At 33.6% G+C, this 14,573-nt stretch overlaps 3 protein-coding genes across 3 annotated transcripts in view; 1 reads left to right on the forward strand and 2 right to left on the reverse strand.

The window, feature by feature from the left end:
* Nucleotides 1-261: 261 nt before the first annotated feature.
* Nucleotides 262-1,136, reverse strand: LOC145190439 (protein HEXIM2-like). Its single transcript, XM_080067310.2, has one exon. It carries the CDS (start codon nucleotides 1,010-1,012, stop codon nucleotides 269-271), a length of 744 nt encoding a protein of 247 aa, XP_079923436.2. The 5' UTR covers nucleotides 1,013-1,136; the 3' UTR covers nucleotides 262-268.
* Nucleotides 1,137-1,161: 25 nt separating this feature from the next.
* On the forward strand, nucleotides 1,162-3,182 carry LOC145190457 (EKC/KEOPS complex subunit TP53RK-like). The gene is made up of 2 exons (XM_080067335.2): nucleotides 1,162-1,275; nucleotides 2,411-3,182. Exon 2 carries the CDS (start codon nucleotides 2,431-2,433, stop codon nucleotides 3,082-3,084), a length of 654 nt encoding a protein of 217 aa, XP_079923461.2. The 5' UTR covers nucleotides 1,162-1,275; nucleotides 2,411-2,430; the 3' UTR covers nucleotides 3,085-3,182.
* A 4,651-nt stretch (nucleotides 3,183-7,833) lies between these two features.
* The window catches only part of LOC145190778 (uncharacterized), a 9,220-nt gene continuing 2,480 nt past the window's right edge, over nucleotides 7,834-14,573 (reverse strand). Inside the window, exons 6-23 of the mRNA XM_090089838.1 lie at nucleotides 14,363-14,497; nucleotides 14,023-14,238; nucleotides 13,319-13,417; nucleotides 12,615-13,226; nucleotides 12,134-12,493; nucleotides 11,888-11,941; nucleotides 11,727-11,780; nucleotides 11,542-11,586; nucleotides 11,352-11,450; nucleotides 10,668-11,261; nucleotides 10,496-10,549; nucleotides 10,258-10,311; nucleotides 10,081-10,134; nucleotides 9,831-9,992; nucleotides 8,717-9,694; nucleotides 8,535-8,609; nucleotides 8,209-8,415; nucleotides 7,834-8,094 (exon numbers count right to left, since the gene is read on the reverse strand). Coding sequence (XP_089945964.1) covers nucleotides 7,948-8,094; nucleotides 8,209-8,415; nucleotides 8,535-8,609; nucleotides 8,717-9,694; nucleotides 9,831-9,992; nucleotides 10,081-10,134; nucleotides 10,258-10,311; nucleotides 10,496-10,549; nucleotides 10,668-11,261; nucleotides 11,352-11,450; nucleotides 11,542-11,586; nucleotides 11,727-11,780; nucleotides 11,888-11,941; nucleotides 12,134-12,493; nucleotides 12,615-13,226; nucleotides 13,319-13,417; nucleotides 14,023-14,238; nucleotides 14,363-14,497 — 3,999 coding nt within the window. The 3' untranslated portion in view covers nucleotides 7,834-7,947. The remainder of the gene's footprint in view (nucleotides 8,095-8,208; nucleotides 8,416-8,534; nucleotides 8,610-8,716; nucleotides 9,695-9,830; nucleotides 9,993-10,080; nucleotides 10,135-10,257; nucleotides 10,312-10,495; nucleotides 10,550-10,667; nucleotides 11,262-11,351; nucleotides 11,451-11,541; nucleotides 11,587-11,726; nucleotides 11,781-11,887; nucleotides 11,942-12,133; nucleotides 12,494-12,614; nucleotides 13,227-13,318; nucleotides 13,418-14,022; nucleotides 14,239-14,362; nucleotides 14,498-14,573) is intronic.

Raw genomic sequence — 14,573 nt, forward strand, 5'->3', positions numbered from 1 at the left:
AGAAAATAGCTTTTCCGTAATAATCTTAAATTAGCTTCAACAGCACACGATGGAAATCGGTTTTAAGATTTACGCGAAATAGTGTAATACATTTGAAAACTAGCTTCTTTGAAAAACAATTCATGTACTTGTTAATGGTTGTGCAATTCAATTTAGAGATGAAATTTCTTTTAATATCATTTTAATAACGCGAGCCAAGATATATACAATATTAAAAAATAATAATAGTGAAGAATATTTACAGCTAACTTTTTTTAATCCTTTTTATTCAGTTTTTGGTATTTTCACCTCTTAAATCTTTAATTTCCTGAAGAAGTTTATAATTTTCTTCTTTTAAACAGTCACTGTTTTTAGTTTCTCTTTCGAATTTCTCTATGCGGGCTTCAAGTTCGAAAACATATTTTATAAGATCCTCTTTAGAGTATGAGTTTAAAGTATCAATATGTACGCGTTCATAAAATTCATCAAAATCTTTGACAAAATATTCGTCGCTGGATGAAGAACTACAAGAGTCTTCAGATAAATCAGTTGGGTTTGAAGGCATATTCTGATTTTGAAAATTTCCCTCACCAGGATCATGTTCTTCCATTAAAAACTGCGTTGTGTTGTAAGGAGCAATAGGACGTCCCTTTTGCAAGACTAGCTCTTCCCTCCTTCTTAGAGCTTTTACAGTGTCCCTTTCGTCTAATTGACGCTTCTCATCCCATGTTAATTTGTTAAAGGGTTTATATCTTTGACGCGGTTTTCTTGGCTTATTTTTTCGAGATCCTCTACGATGTCTTTTTCTTGCGCTACCATTTTTTTCATCACCCTCCTTTAAGAGCCTCGCTTCATCTCCTTCACGTTTTGCACTTACTAAATAATTATCTTTGTTAGTTCCCAAGCTTCCATTAAGAAACGCGCCATCATGTTTTTGATGCTCTTTAAATTCTTCAGCAGTATTTTCGAGAATTTTATCGGTACTCCCGGGAGTTTTTAGTTCAATTTTTAAATCCATGCACTCTTGAGTCATAATTATACAACAATCTTTCAGACAATTCAAAATTAACCATAAGTTAGTAAGATATAAGTACTTCAAGATGCTACCTTCCACGTCTGTAACGAACGTATTCTAAACTTTTAAAGTTTGGCTCAAGTTTTGTCTTTACTATTCAAGAACACACGTGACTTATTAATCCTCTTTTATTGGCTGAGAGCTTTGCAAGGACCCTCATTAGCCACTAACTTTTAAAATAAGTGTTAAAAATGAATACAAGTAATATTTACATGTCTGATGTAAGTACGTATGTATGTATGTATGTATGTATGTATGTATGTATGTATGTATGTATGTATGTATGTATGTATGTATGTATGTATGTATGTATGTATGTATGTATGTATGTATGTATGTATGTATGTATGTATGTATGTATGTATGTATGTATGTATGTATGTATGTATGTATGTATGTATGTATGTATCTATCTATCTATGTATCTATGTATCTATGTATCTATGTATGTATGTATCTATGTATCTATGTATATATCTATGTATCTATGTATATATCTATGTATCTATGTATGTATCTATGTATCTATGTATGTTTGTTTCTATGTATATATATACATTCTGATGTTTAAAAACAGATGCCTTTTTTAAACTGCAAAGTGGTCTCTAAGTTCCCATTCTATAGGCCCTAAATGATCCAGTTTTTTTTTTTTTTTTTAGGGTTTATTATGACTAGAAGTGATAGATATAAGCTTGGAGTTTTACTGTTTTGTCTTTGAGCTGACTTCTCAACAAGCTTCAGTTTTCCACTTTAATTTTACATATAGAATGTATAATAACAGCTGTAAGGAAGCTTTCCTAATCTCTAGTTTACACAGTTACACTTACAATCCCCAATATTTGCTCTGCACAACACAATTTTCTAATAAATGTTATAGTATTATCTATCTTCTTAATATAAAATGTTTGATATATATTGTGAAAAGTAGACTTCAATTTTGAATGCATTTCAATCATGAATCATCCTAAAAATTGGTGCCTCATACTTTATTATGATACCAAAGTAATAGTGCGTTAAATATTACTGAAAGCATTGAGAAACTTACAGTCTCAAAGAGCTCTTAATACTTATGTTACTGTCTTCTTATTTCCAAATGAAAAGAAAATCCACAATTTAAAATAGGTACTTTATTTAAGGATTTCAGCTTAACACTGAAACTGTAAAATTCAGATTCTACATACATTGTCATAATAACCCTAAATTTTTTTTTAAGAACTTACTTAGGGCCTATAAGTAGGAAGTGGAGAATCTTTTCTGGTTTTAGCTTTTGAGACGCCCTAGTACGTATGTATTTATGTAGGTATGTACATGTGTATGTACATGCAAGATTATGTTATTATTTGGTATATTATTTAGTATGCAGGTGGTGTTGAAAAATGATCAAACAAGGAGCTGAGGCAAAATTATTTAAGAGTAATTTTTTGGGTCAAGAAGTGGTTGTAAAGCAGCGTTTCAAAAAATTATATCGTCATCCTTTTCTTGATGATAAACTAGCTAGAAAAAGAACATCACAAGAGGTTCGCTCAATGTTGAAATGTCATAAAGTTGGAATAAAGATACCAATTATTTATTTTGTTAACCTTGATACTAATGAGATATACATGGAAGAAATTAAGGCTAGTATTACACTTAAAGACAAAATAAATGCACTAAATCAGTGTAGTTCAGAACAAAATTTGCTTCTTGATTTAATGAAAAAGGTTGGTTGTATCATTTCTAAAATGCATTCTGCAGAAATCATTCATGGAGATCTAACAACATCAAACATTCTGATAAAGGTTGCTATGGAAGATATTTACTTTATTGATTTTGGTTTAAGTTTGATATCAAATTTATCAGAGGACATGGCTGTTGATTTGTATGTTTTGGAAAGAGCTCTTCTAAGCACTCATCCTGGTTCTCAAATTTTATTTTCCATAATTCTTGATAGTTATATTAAATGTTCTGATGATAAAACTAGGACTCAAGATGTTATTAATAAACTTGATGAAGTTAGAAGTAGAGGCAGAAAAAGAGTCATGATTGGTTGAATTATTTTTAAAACTGAAAATACTTATGGCATACCTAATATTGGTATTACTTTTGTTATCTTTGTTGTTATTTGATTAAACGTAAAATATGCAATGTACGTACCATGTTTTAATTTCCCTCCATAAAAAATTTTGTTTTAGTTTTTTAAATATTAGGTAAGGGTTATAAGAGTTTTTTCCATCTCAAAACTAGTCACACAGTTATCTTAAGTTTTTAAATTATAAATGTTTGGTGTTATTTTTGGGGACTTTTTTAACAGTTGCATCCTCCTTGATCAATTTTGTAAACTTTTACAGAATGTAAAGGTACAAGGGAGTATTTACTGATTTTTTTACAAGCCTAAAAAAATGCAGGTCTTTTAAATCAATCCTTTAAATTAAAAAATCTTCCCTGGAAAAGGAATCCTTCTGTAATAAAAGAATTTTGCGATTTTTTATAATCGGTTTTATGAGCATTACTGTGAATTTGACGTAGCTCATGTAGAAAAAGGAATTTTTTGAATAGAAGAAAGTGCAATGGTTTATATATATTTTTAATGTGCGTCTAATGATATATTAAACTCAAAATTTCACAAAAAAATATAAATGAAGTTATTTAAAACAAATTTTATCAAAATCAGAGATAAAAGAGGCAAAACCTGAACAATTTAAAACACTATTTCCTGATCAATTTTGTTCGAGAGTTTTTTTTTTATATGTATCTTCGTTATGTCATTATTCATTTCTTATTTAAAAAAAAAGATCATGTTGAACCTTTTTGACAGGGGGAGTTTGCCCGAACTTGTTGAAATTAACATTACAGGTTTGTTGTCCAACCACATAATGCTACTTACCTCCACTCCTTCAACGTAAGCGGTAAACTCTTCGGAGGTGCCTCTACGATACTTCATAATTTCCTCCATGAACTTAAATTTCGGAACTCTGTTTTTTTGAACTGTCCCCAGTGTGTAAATACCCTGTTTTGCCAGATGTAAAACAAGCGGTAGTGAGGTATAATAATTATCGAAGTACGTGTAATTTTCAATGTTGCTGCGTGTACCAAGATCTAGCTCATTATCGTTTTTTTTTTTTTGGTGAAATGGTTTTCTGGACCAGTGTAAATTTCAAATTTGTTTGCAAATCCCGAAACCCCACACAAAACAAAAAGTTTTAAAACCCCCCCCCCCCCCTTTTGTTTTGTTGTTATGGCATATATTGCTTTAAAATGGTGCCTAACTTTTGCAGAACAAATTTGTTCATCAAGCGATCGTCTTCATTCCTTGGGAATTGAAGCAAATTTTGAGTTCAGTGCCTGAATAAGTGGCCTGATTTTATACAATTTGTTAAAACTTTTGTCATCATTTTGTAAATTATCGTTAAAGTGCAATATCTTTTGCAATGCCTCAAATTTATTTATTGACATCGCTTTAATAATGTTACCCACACCAATATCTTGTCTTCAATAACATCTTTTCTCGACCAGGAGACTACAGACATGTCGCGAGATTAGAATTATTTTGTTCTATCTCCCATGTTGGGAGAAAGTTTTTGAATTTTTTCTGAAAGTAAAAGTTACTTAAATTCTAGCTTTACTTTTTAAAGAAATGATAAATTTTAAAAGTAATCACTACTTACTAAATTTAGCAAGTGGGAGTGGTTCAAACACGAGATTGTCGCAACAACTTGAACCAATTCTGGTAGATACGCTGATCAAATTATCCGATTGGGGCCGTGGTAGAACTTACAATGATATCATCACACTAGTTACCGACTATTTGCAACACCAAAGTCAATCTCATTTGTTTCCTAATGGTACATCAGGGAGAGATTAGTATAAGCTTTTCATAAACCGGTGGGTTCATGAGTTAAGCATCAGAGCTATAGGCAATATTTCATCACTCAGAGCCGCTGCTTGCTCGCAAGAAATAGTTGGAAAGTATTTCAACACACTGCAAGAGAATTCAACGAAGCAGGTATCAACAAAAATATTTCATGTCATTTGTGGAATTTTGATGAAATTGGCTTCTCTGGTGATCAAAGCAAGAAACACATAGTTTGGCGGCGTGGTGTAAGACGACCATTGAAAAAATCCATTATACAGTTGGGAATTGCATTAATGCGGCTGGTAATCGTCTTGCTCCATACATTATTTTTAAATAAAAAAAACGACTGTACAGAGATTGGTGCTTAAGTGGTCCAGACGATACCGTATACGTCATATCTCCATCAGGATCGATGGAAGATAATCAATTCGTGAGTTGGCTCACTGGCGTGTATGTTCCCACCATTAAAAAATTCCTGGTAATTAGTTTAATCTTTATTTTAATCAATTAATTATTTAATTAAATAAATCTAGTTAAAGTTATCCAATTATAGGCATTCATATATTAGTTGTAGATGGACATGTGACACATGTCACCTATCGGGTTGTACTTATTTGTATCGAAAACAAACCTTGTTAATTTGCTTACCAGCTCATTCTGCAACCAGTAGATGTCGGTGTTTATTGTCATGTCAAAAGAGTTCGGTGCAAATTACTTCAACAGTTTTATGCAGAGACAAAGTTCAGCAACTTATCAAAAGAATGTTTTAGCCAACTGCAAGCAAAACTTTTTAGCTCTGGTTTTTACACGCACCCAAATGGTCACTGGATATCAGAATGCTGGCTTGTTTCCACACGACATCAGTAAAATCGATCAGTAAAAATTGCAAATTGCTAATACGTTTGAAACACCGTCATCTCAACCTGAGCCTTCATCATCTCAACCACCAGCATCTATGATAGTACCACCACCACTACTACCACCAGGAACTACACCATCTCAGCCACTGCTATCTGAATCTATACCAACAACACCTAGCATCAGCATATGTCGCATAGCATCAGTTTCAAAGTCACCTCCAAAATCAACTCTCCTGCAAACAGCCTTCAATAGTATAGTAACTCCGGCTATTCAAAAGGAAATTCAAAAAGAGCTTGAGAAACAATTGCGATCGGCCCAATCGCTTGAAGCAGCTTTGCAACAAATGTTTTGCATCCAAAACGTTGACACAAAAAAACGAAAAAATGTAGACGTACCAAGGTTCGAAGGGGAGTTTCTTAATAAACCTGAAATACTCGAGAGATTGAAAAGTACTGAGAGCAAAAGAGCAGCAAAGCAAGCTAAAAAAACAACGTAAGCTTAGCTTTAATAACAAGCACTAAATAGACCAAGCAACAACAGCGACTCCAACAATTATAACAACTGCAAACCAAATCAAGTGTAAAAAGTGCCGTAAAGTTTTAGGCGAAGCTTTAACAAGTCAATACATGGAGTGGTATCAGTCTGAAAACTCAAAATGAAAGATTTGGCTTTGTCAAACATACATACCAAAGCGATATGTAAAAGGCGCTGAGTTTTATTGCATCAAAAAGTGCCGCACAAGTGGCAACTCAACTCAACCACTAATACCTCTCAACGACTCAACATCATACCAGGAATAAAAAAAGTTTTTTTTATTTAGTTGTTTTTTTAATTGTTATTATTGGTTGTTTTTTAAACTATTATTATTAGTTGCTTTTTTTTTTTTTAGTTAAGTGTTGTTTTAATTACACAGAAATTTGCATATTTGATTCTCCCCAAATGTGAGGGTAGAATGAAAATATATATATATTTTTTTCATTTAAATAACGTTTCTTAAAAACTTTCATTTAAATAACATTTCTTAAAAATTTTTTTGTATTTGATTTGTATATATTTAAATACAGCACCAAGTTCTCTACAACTTTAAAAAAAAAAAGTTAAAAACCTTTTTCTCGTAAAAAAAAATTAATTAAAATTCTATTTCATTTGAACCCATTTTACTCTATTTTGCACCCCAAAAAATCCGATTGTTGCTATGATATTCATTTTTGTTGTGTTTTTTTGTTTTATTATAATGACACTTTACAGTTCGCGAGATTAGAATTATTTTGTTTTATCTCCAATCTTAAACGTTGAGAGAAAGTTTTTGATTTTATTTTTTAAGTAAGTTACTTAAAATTTTAGCTTTAATTTTCGAAAAAATAATAACTTATGCCTTATATATACTCTATGCTAAAACAAATTATTTAGAAAAAAGTTGAAAAAGTAAGGCGTATTTTAAAAGTAATCATTACTTACCAAAATTAATAACTCATTTTCTCCCAACTTTTAAAATGGGAGATAGAAAAAAATAATTCTAACCTCGCAAGCTGTTAATTACCTTGCGGAATGTGCAACGTGTTACGCAATAAAAATGTTAAACGAAATTTCATGGGATCAATGTGTTGATTAAACAAATACCGATTATTGGTTTTTTGATATATCTCTAAATTTGGTTTCTGTAATAATAGTTCATACAGCAGCACGCAGCTTGCATACAGATATAACACGGACGTAAGAACAACCTGTATTTAATTGTCAATTTAAAAAAATGAAAAGGATCTCATATTATTAAGAGGATAAATCATCGTAAGCATAAAATTTGCTAAAATCCATTCCCATTAAAGAAACTTAAAAAAATTTTAAAATTTTAAAAAATTGTTTTAAGCTCTAAATTCTTGTCAAATAAAAGTTAAAGAACTTAAAATTGCAAAAAGCTGAAATTTTTGAAATTTTAAAAGTCCTTAAAATAAATTAAAAAACATTCTCGCAAAAATATTACTGCGTGAAAATTAATCCCTCATATGACAGTTCTCATACAAACTAAAGATATACTTAATTTAGCATCTACTTATCGAATTAACTTTCAAATAGAAGAATGCGGAAATGAAATACGCCTAGTAATTTATTGATTTTGTCTAACAATGTTAATTCGTTTTGCGTTTTGCCTCTTACGAGTACTTTTATTTCTTTTTCAATTGCGTTGATCGTTAAGAAGTGTTTATGAGTAACAAGCTGGTCCGATGTCCACTTTAAATTCCGATACTAACTTGCCATTCCCATGAACCGCCAAATCAATAACAGGTAAAATTTCATTTTTCGATGTAGAAAGTTCTATCACTAGCTTATGCGATTTATCATCGATGATCTAAAAAAAGGTTTTTAATTGATCATTTTTTCCAATAGTTATAAAGAACAATATCTGTTTACGAGTACTCTCTCTCTAACTTTCCTAAAATATTGTTAAGATTTGATAATTTACCGTGCAATCGTCAGTGATAACTTTCATTACAACTCCTCTCATTTTCTTATGGTAAATTGCACCGTTATCTAACTTAAACTTAATGGCATTCTTAGCGTCACGTAAAAGAGGACTGTTTTTGCAATGACAAGTGATATTTTGTCGAACAGTAGTCGAAAGCAAGTTAAGCATCTTCATTTGTGGTGGATCCATTGCATAATCAAAACTCTAACAAAAACAAAACATACACAGTCCTTTTTACTTATCTTCTTAAATAAATAAAGATCTTTTTACCTATCTACTAGTCTACCTACAGATATTAACCATGAGTATACATGCAATTTTACCTCTTCATCTAAAACTTCTCTCATGAGCCATTTGTAATTGTCATGGCTATCTTTTAGGTGATTTTCCTTATAAATCTAAAGAAGAAACTCCTATTCTAATATTTATCGTTATTTAGCATCATTTTAAGTTAGAACACTCAAACGATCACTTGCTTGAAAAAGTTGATTAGGGGAAATATTACCTGAGCATTTTTCGCATATACGCATGTCTCATTAGTAGCTTTATTACAGTGTACCAAAACAGAATCATCAGGCGATCCTTCATTAGGATCAACCCAATAGTCACCAGTTTTAGCACCTAAATGCCATTGAAATAGCTCTAAACACGATCGAGCTGGATTATTTCGTGTGCCATCCCCACCTAAGAATACTTTGTCAGCTGTCTTGAACACATTGTATAAGTCATTAAATCCGTCTAAGTTTCGTTTAATAAGATCATTTACCTTTATCCTACTATCACCTTGGTAGTATTGGTGTTGGTTGTAGCCTTGAAAATAGTTTTGATAGTATTGCTGATAATCATGTTGGTAGCCACTTTCTGGTCCTTTAGATCCATAACCTCCTGATGTAAAGAATTGGGCAAGCGCACCTGAGAGTCCAAACACTTCTCCTGGTGGGCCAGGTTGTCCCACACTCCCAGGTAAACCCGGTTGACCTGGTTTTCCAACATCTCCTCTTATCCCAGGTTCTCCTCGACTTCCTGGAGCCCCTGGATGTCCAGCATCACCTTTAGACCCATTACGACCTTCAGGACCATCTAAACCTAATGATCCACGAGGTCCTTGGGGTCCTAAAGGCCCAGGTGGTCCTTGTTCTCCAACATCACCATCTTCACCAGCATCACCTGCTGGACCATAGATACCAGGACTTCCTGTTTCACCTTTATTACCTTGTTCACCAACTTCACCATCTTCTCCAGCTTTGCCAGTTTCTCCAGGAGCACCAGGCTCTCCCCTACTTCCTTGTTTACCATCTTCTCCATGATTTCCTGGTTGTCCTGCAGAGCCTTTTGCTCCATCAACTCCAGGTATTCCAGCTTCACCAGGCTCTCCAATATCTCCTGCTTCACCACTGGCACCAGGTACTCCCTGACTTCCAGAATAACCTGGTGGCCCTACCTCACCTTTTACTCCATCAGCTCCTGGTGATCCATCATTACCCTATAAATAGCTATAGATTACTCTTTTACATAAGCTTATTTCTCTATTGATAATAAGCAAAAGAAAACAACAATTAATAACAAGAATTTCTTTGCTATAGTTTAACTAGTATAAATTTAGTAAAATATTAACTAACATCTTTTCCATTAGCGCCTGGTAATCCTCTAACTCCATCTTTGCCAGTAAGTCCTTGCTCACCACGCTTTCCATTTAAACCATCTTTTCCATTTAAACCAAGAAAACCTTTTGGTCCAACATCTCCAGGTCTGCCATTTCTTCCTGCTAACCCAGGAGGACCCTTACAAAATAATTAAATAATAAAATAACAGACATTTTAGGAAATACAAAGTTACACCAAAAACTTTTATTAAACAACAATTGCTTACAGACTCTCCTCTCAAGCCAACAGGTCCTTGCACTCCAGCAATACCTTTTTCACCCTGAAGAAAAAAATAAAATATTGAAAATTATGAAAACCTGAAAACACATAAAATAATTCCTCATAAACAAATAACATTCAATAACATTATTTACTCTTAATTTTAAATATTTGAGCAAAATACCTCTTTTCCTGGTTTGCCTAGTTCACCATTTATGCCATCAAGTCCAGAAGGACCCTGGATTAAAAATATTATTCAAAAAAATTATTTAAAAAAAAAAAGCCTTTCATGTTAATAATTTCATATAATAGAATTTTATTTACATACATACAAACATACATACATTATATACATTACATTACATTACTTTAGATTACATTACTTTACATACATTTCTGCATATACATATAATTTCACTTACTTGTTCACCAGGTGTTCCAGGATTTCCAGAATTTCCAGGATCACCGTCTGGTCCCTAATAAATTATTTGAAGAAGTTTTTATTAAAGAAGTACACACTATATATGGTGAAATTTAGTTATTCATATATAAGACCAACGTAAGTCTAATTGAAAAGAAATGTCATTTTTTTACCCTAGGTCCAGATGAACCAACATTTCCAGGTCTTCCCTCTGGCCCAGGTGGCCCAATGAGACCCATTTCACCTATGGGCCCTTGAGGCCCCTGTTGTCCTAGAGGACCAATTACACCTATATCACCAATAATTCCTTTAGAACCAGGTTCACCTAGTGCGCCAGCAGTTCCCTGAGCTCCATCTTCTCCAGAGGGTCCACTTTCTCCTGCATCACCACGATCACCTGCTGGTCCTGGTGGTCCTCTTTGTCCTGGTTCTCCTGCTATCCCACGCTGCCCTTGAATACCAGGTTGCCCTGGTTGCCCTGGCTGGCCATCTTCCCCATGAGGTCCTTGAGCTCCATCTAATCCTGGTAAACCTGGGGCACCATCTTCTCCTGGCTCTCCCCTTTTACCCAAGGGACCAATTGGACCTGTTATTCCAGTTGGTCCCACCTCCCCTATTGGACCATCTTTTCCAGCGGTTCCTTTTAATCCTTGCTTTCCTTGTGCTCCTTTTGATCCAGTGTTTCCCTTACTACCTTGTTTTCCTATTATTCCTGGCAGTCCAGCAGTCCCTGATGATCCCTTTGCTCCATGCAGACCAACATCCCCCTAACAAAAACACACAAAAAAATAAAATAAAACATTAAACTATTCTCTTTTTTCTATTCTTCCAACAATATTTATATGTAAAATGCTTACAGAACTTCCAGGAGATCCAGGCACACCTGTTTCCCCTCTTGGTCCTTGTACTCCAGTAGTACCCATTAAACCCATTTTTCCATCACTACCTGGATAACCCTATATAAAAAAGAATATATAAAGTAAGTCATAGGTGAAGTTTAGAATATTTAAATTTAGAATGTCTAATGTAACAACTTAAATAAATTACTCGATTTCCAGGTGGTCCAGGTCTTCCTTGTTCTCCTTTGTCTCCCTGTTGAAAAAGTTTAACAAAATAAATGTTGACTTCTTACTTCAAATTAAAATAATACAGATTGTAATTTGAGCAGTCTTTAAAGTAAAATAACAAGAATAAAAGAAAATGTTTTTTAGAGATACAAGTAGTTTGCTTACAGGATTTCCATCTTTTCCATCTAAACCTGGTGCTCCTACTAGACCTGGAGGTCCCTAAAAAAGAATATTTATATTCAATCATCATAAACTAAAAAAATCTTAAAATAGAAAGCTATAAGTGTAACAAACATCATCAAAATAAAACATCACTTTAAATATACCTGGACTCCTGTTGATCCTTGTGGTCCTTCAGGCCCAGGATCACCTCGCCTACCCTTAAAATAATTTTTTTTAAATTTATTTTTTGACTTTTTTATTGCTCTTTCTATTGTTAATACTTAATTGATCTAATTTTCTTTCTTTGTAATTGTAATTAATGTAATTAATTAAAAAATGTAATTAATTTCAATATCAAAAATATACAAAAATATTATTTTCAATTAAAATTACATTCAATAAAAACATACCGGAACTCCAATTGTTCCCAACACTCCTTTTTCTCCTGTAGCACCAGTAGCACCTTGTAGCCCCTTAGGTCCTTGCAAACCAGGTGCTCCCAAATCTCCATTATCACCTATATCTCCTGACATTCCTACCACTCCTGTACTCCCAGGTACACCTTGCATACCTGACAAACCTGGCAGACCAGGATCTCCATTTTTTCCAGGAAGTCCAGGTGGACCAGTCTTTCCATCACGACCTATTGCTCCAGGTTGGCCTGCAGTACCAGATTCACCAGGAGCTCCTCTATCTCCAGTTAAACCTTTAAATCCTTTAGCGCCTTTATCTCCTTCTGGACCAGTAAAGCCCATTTCTCCCATGTTACCCTAGACATAGTTTTTGATTATCTATATGAGCATTTATTTCAAGGTAATTCTTATTAAAGAAACAAAACAAAGTTATTTATTAACTTTTAAAATTAATAAAGCACAAAAAAAATTCACTTACTTTGGCTCCATCCTGCCCAGGAAGTCCAGCTACTCCTGTTTGTCCTTGTGGACCTTGAAGACCAGCTGCTCCAACTTCTCCACGTGGTCCAACTGCACCAACCTTTCCTTCTAAACCTTGTTTACCAGGGGGACCCATTAATCCTTGCAGCCCAACATCTCCCATTTCACCTTTCTGACCAATACTTCCATGTGGCCCTTGTTGTCCCTGATCACCTTTTTTTCCAACAGTACCAGGTTCTCCTTGAATACCCTGCCCACCACGTTCACCTTGCTGTCCTTGAGGTCCAGGTAAACCTTGTATTCCTACATCACCTGGGGTTCCTTTTGAACCTGAAAGACCTGGTTTACCTTGGTCTCCATCAAAACCTTTGGGACCTGGTGACCCATCTTCACCACTTGGACCACTATCTCCAGTAATTCCCTTCGGGCCACGCTCACCTGCCTCACCAGATTGGCCCTTAGTACCTTGCACTCCACGAATACCAGGAGAACCTTTAAGCCCCTCTACTCCACTATCACCAAGAGGTCCTCTAAGACCATCTGGACCTCGTGGTCCAACTGGACCAGATGGTCCATCAGGACCAAGAGCTCCAGCTTCTCCTTGAAAACCCTAAATTATACAATGCAGAACCATAATTGGTATTTAGTATATATAATAAGAAAATTATAAAAAATATATCACTTAATACTGCTAATACATACTATTTCTCCTTGATCACCACGAGCACCTTTTTCACCTAAGTATCCTTTTTCTCCAGTTCTTCCTTGATCACCCTCATCACCTTTTACACCTGCTATACCCTAAACAAAACAAAGTTTCATTTTTATTTATTTTTGCGTACTTGTGACCTCTAAGTAACTTTATTGATTTTTCAGTTATGTATTTATTTCTGTTATGTAATTTTAGGTTGATCGCTACCATATTTGGTATATATAAATGTAAATTTTGCACAATTTATCTTTTTAATTGAAATAATATGGAATCTTATGGCTTAGATTTTCCCCAAATATGCTATAATACTTAGTAGTAAAAGTTTAATTTTGTGGAACACTTAAAATTGGGTGTTCAAAATTGTTAAGTGGACATTAAATATTAGAAGTTAATCATTTCTTGTAGTATATGTATAAATATTTAAAATATCAAGATGAAAACTTGTGACAATAAAAAATTAAATTTTTCTATATGAATTAACATATAAATACTGAAATCTGTTTTTAATTAGAAATACAGAGATATCTTGTGATACAAAGAGTATAGAAAGTAGAAACTAATTACTACTAAGTTTATGGAAAAATAATAGATTGATAATGTGAAATGTTAAGAAATACATAAGATTATAATAATTTCAAACCACTTTAAATAAACTTTTTTTCTATTGTTTTTATAATATTTTTTATACACATACCTGTTCACCTTTAAAACCAAATGGTCCTTGAAGACCAGGAAAACCAATAGAACCTACACTGCCTGATTTTCCAGGAAGACCTTGTTTACCAGGTTCGCCAGGTGCACCCTTTACCCCATCAATACCTGGGTCTCCTGTTTCACCTCTTTCCCCATAAATTCCTAATGGTCCTGGAAGTCCTTGCACTCCTTTTAAACCAACTAAACCTGGACTACCCTAATAAATTTTAAATTCAAAAATTTTAAAACTTTAATTTATAATTTTTTATGCATATTTTAAATTTTACTTACAACATGAATGTGTGTATGTTTGAGAATATAAAATTTAGCCTGATATTAACCTTAGGTCCAGGTTCTCCCACATTTCCAGGTATTCCTGGTGGTCCTTCTGGTCCAGGTTGGTAATCAAAAACTGTAGAAGCTCCATAAGCTTGCCCAACAATACCAACACGAGCAGCTTCAGGATCTGGTCTTTTCTAACAAAAAAAAAAAAAAAAAGAAAAACAAGGTAGAGAAAGTGTAATCCAATAAAACCTGAATTCCACAACAGAG

This window comes from Hydra viridissima, unplaced genomic scaffold (assembly GCF_058129835.1).
Source record: "Hydra viridissima isolate aposymbiotic clone 2 unplaced genomic scaffold, HvirCarnegie_v1 scaffold_6, whole genome shotgun sequence".
In the NCBI taxonomy this organism is placed as follows: Eukaryota; Metazoa; Cnidaria; class Hydrozoa; order Anthoathecata; family Hydridae; genus Hydra; species Hydra viridissima.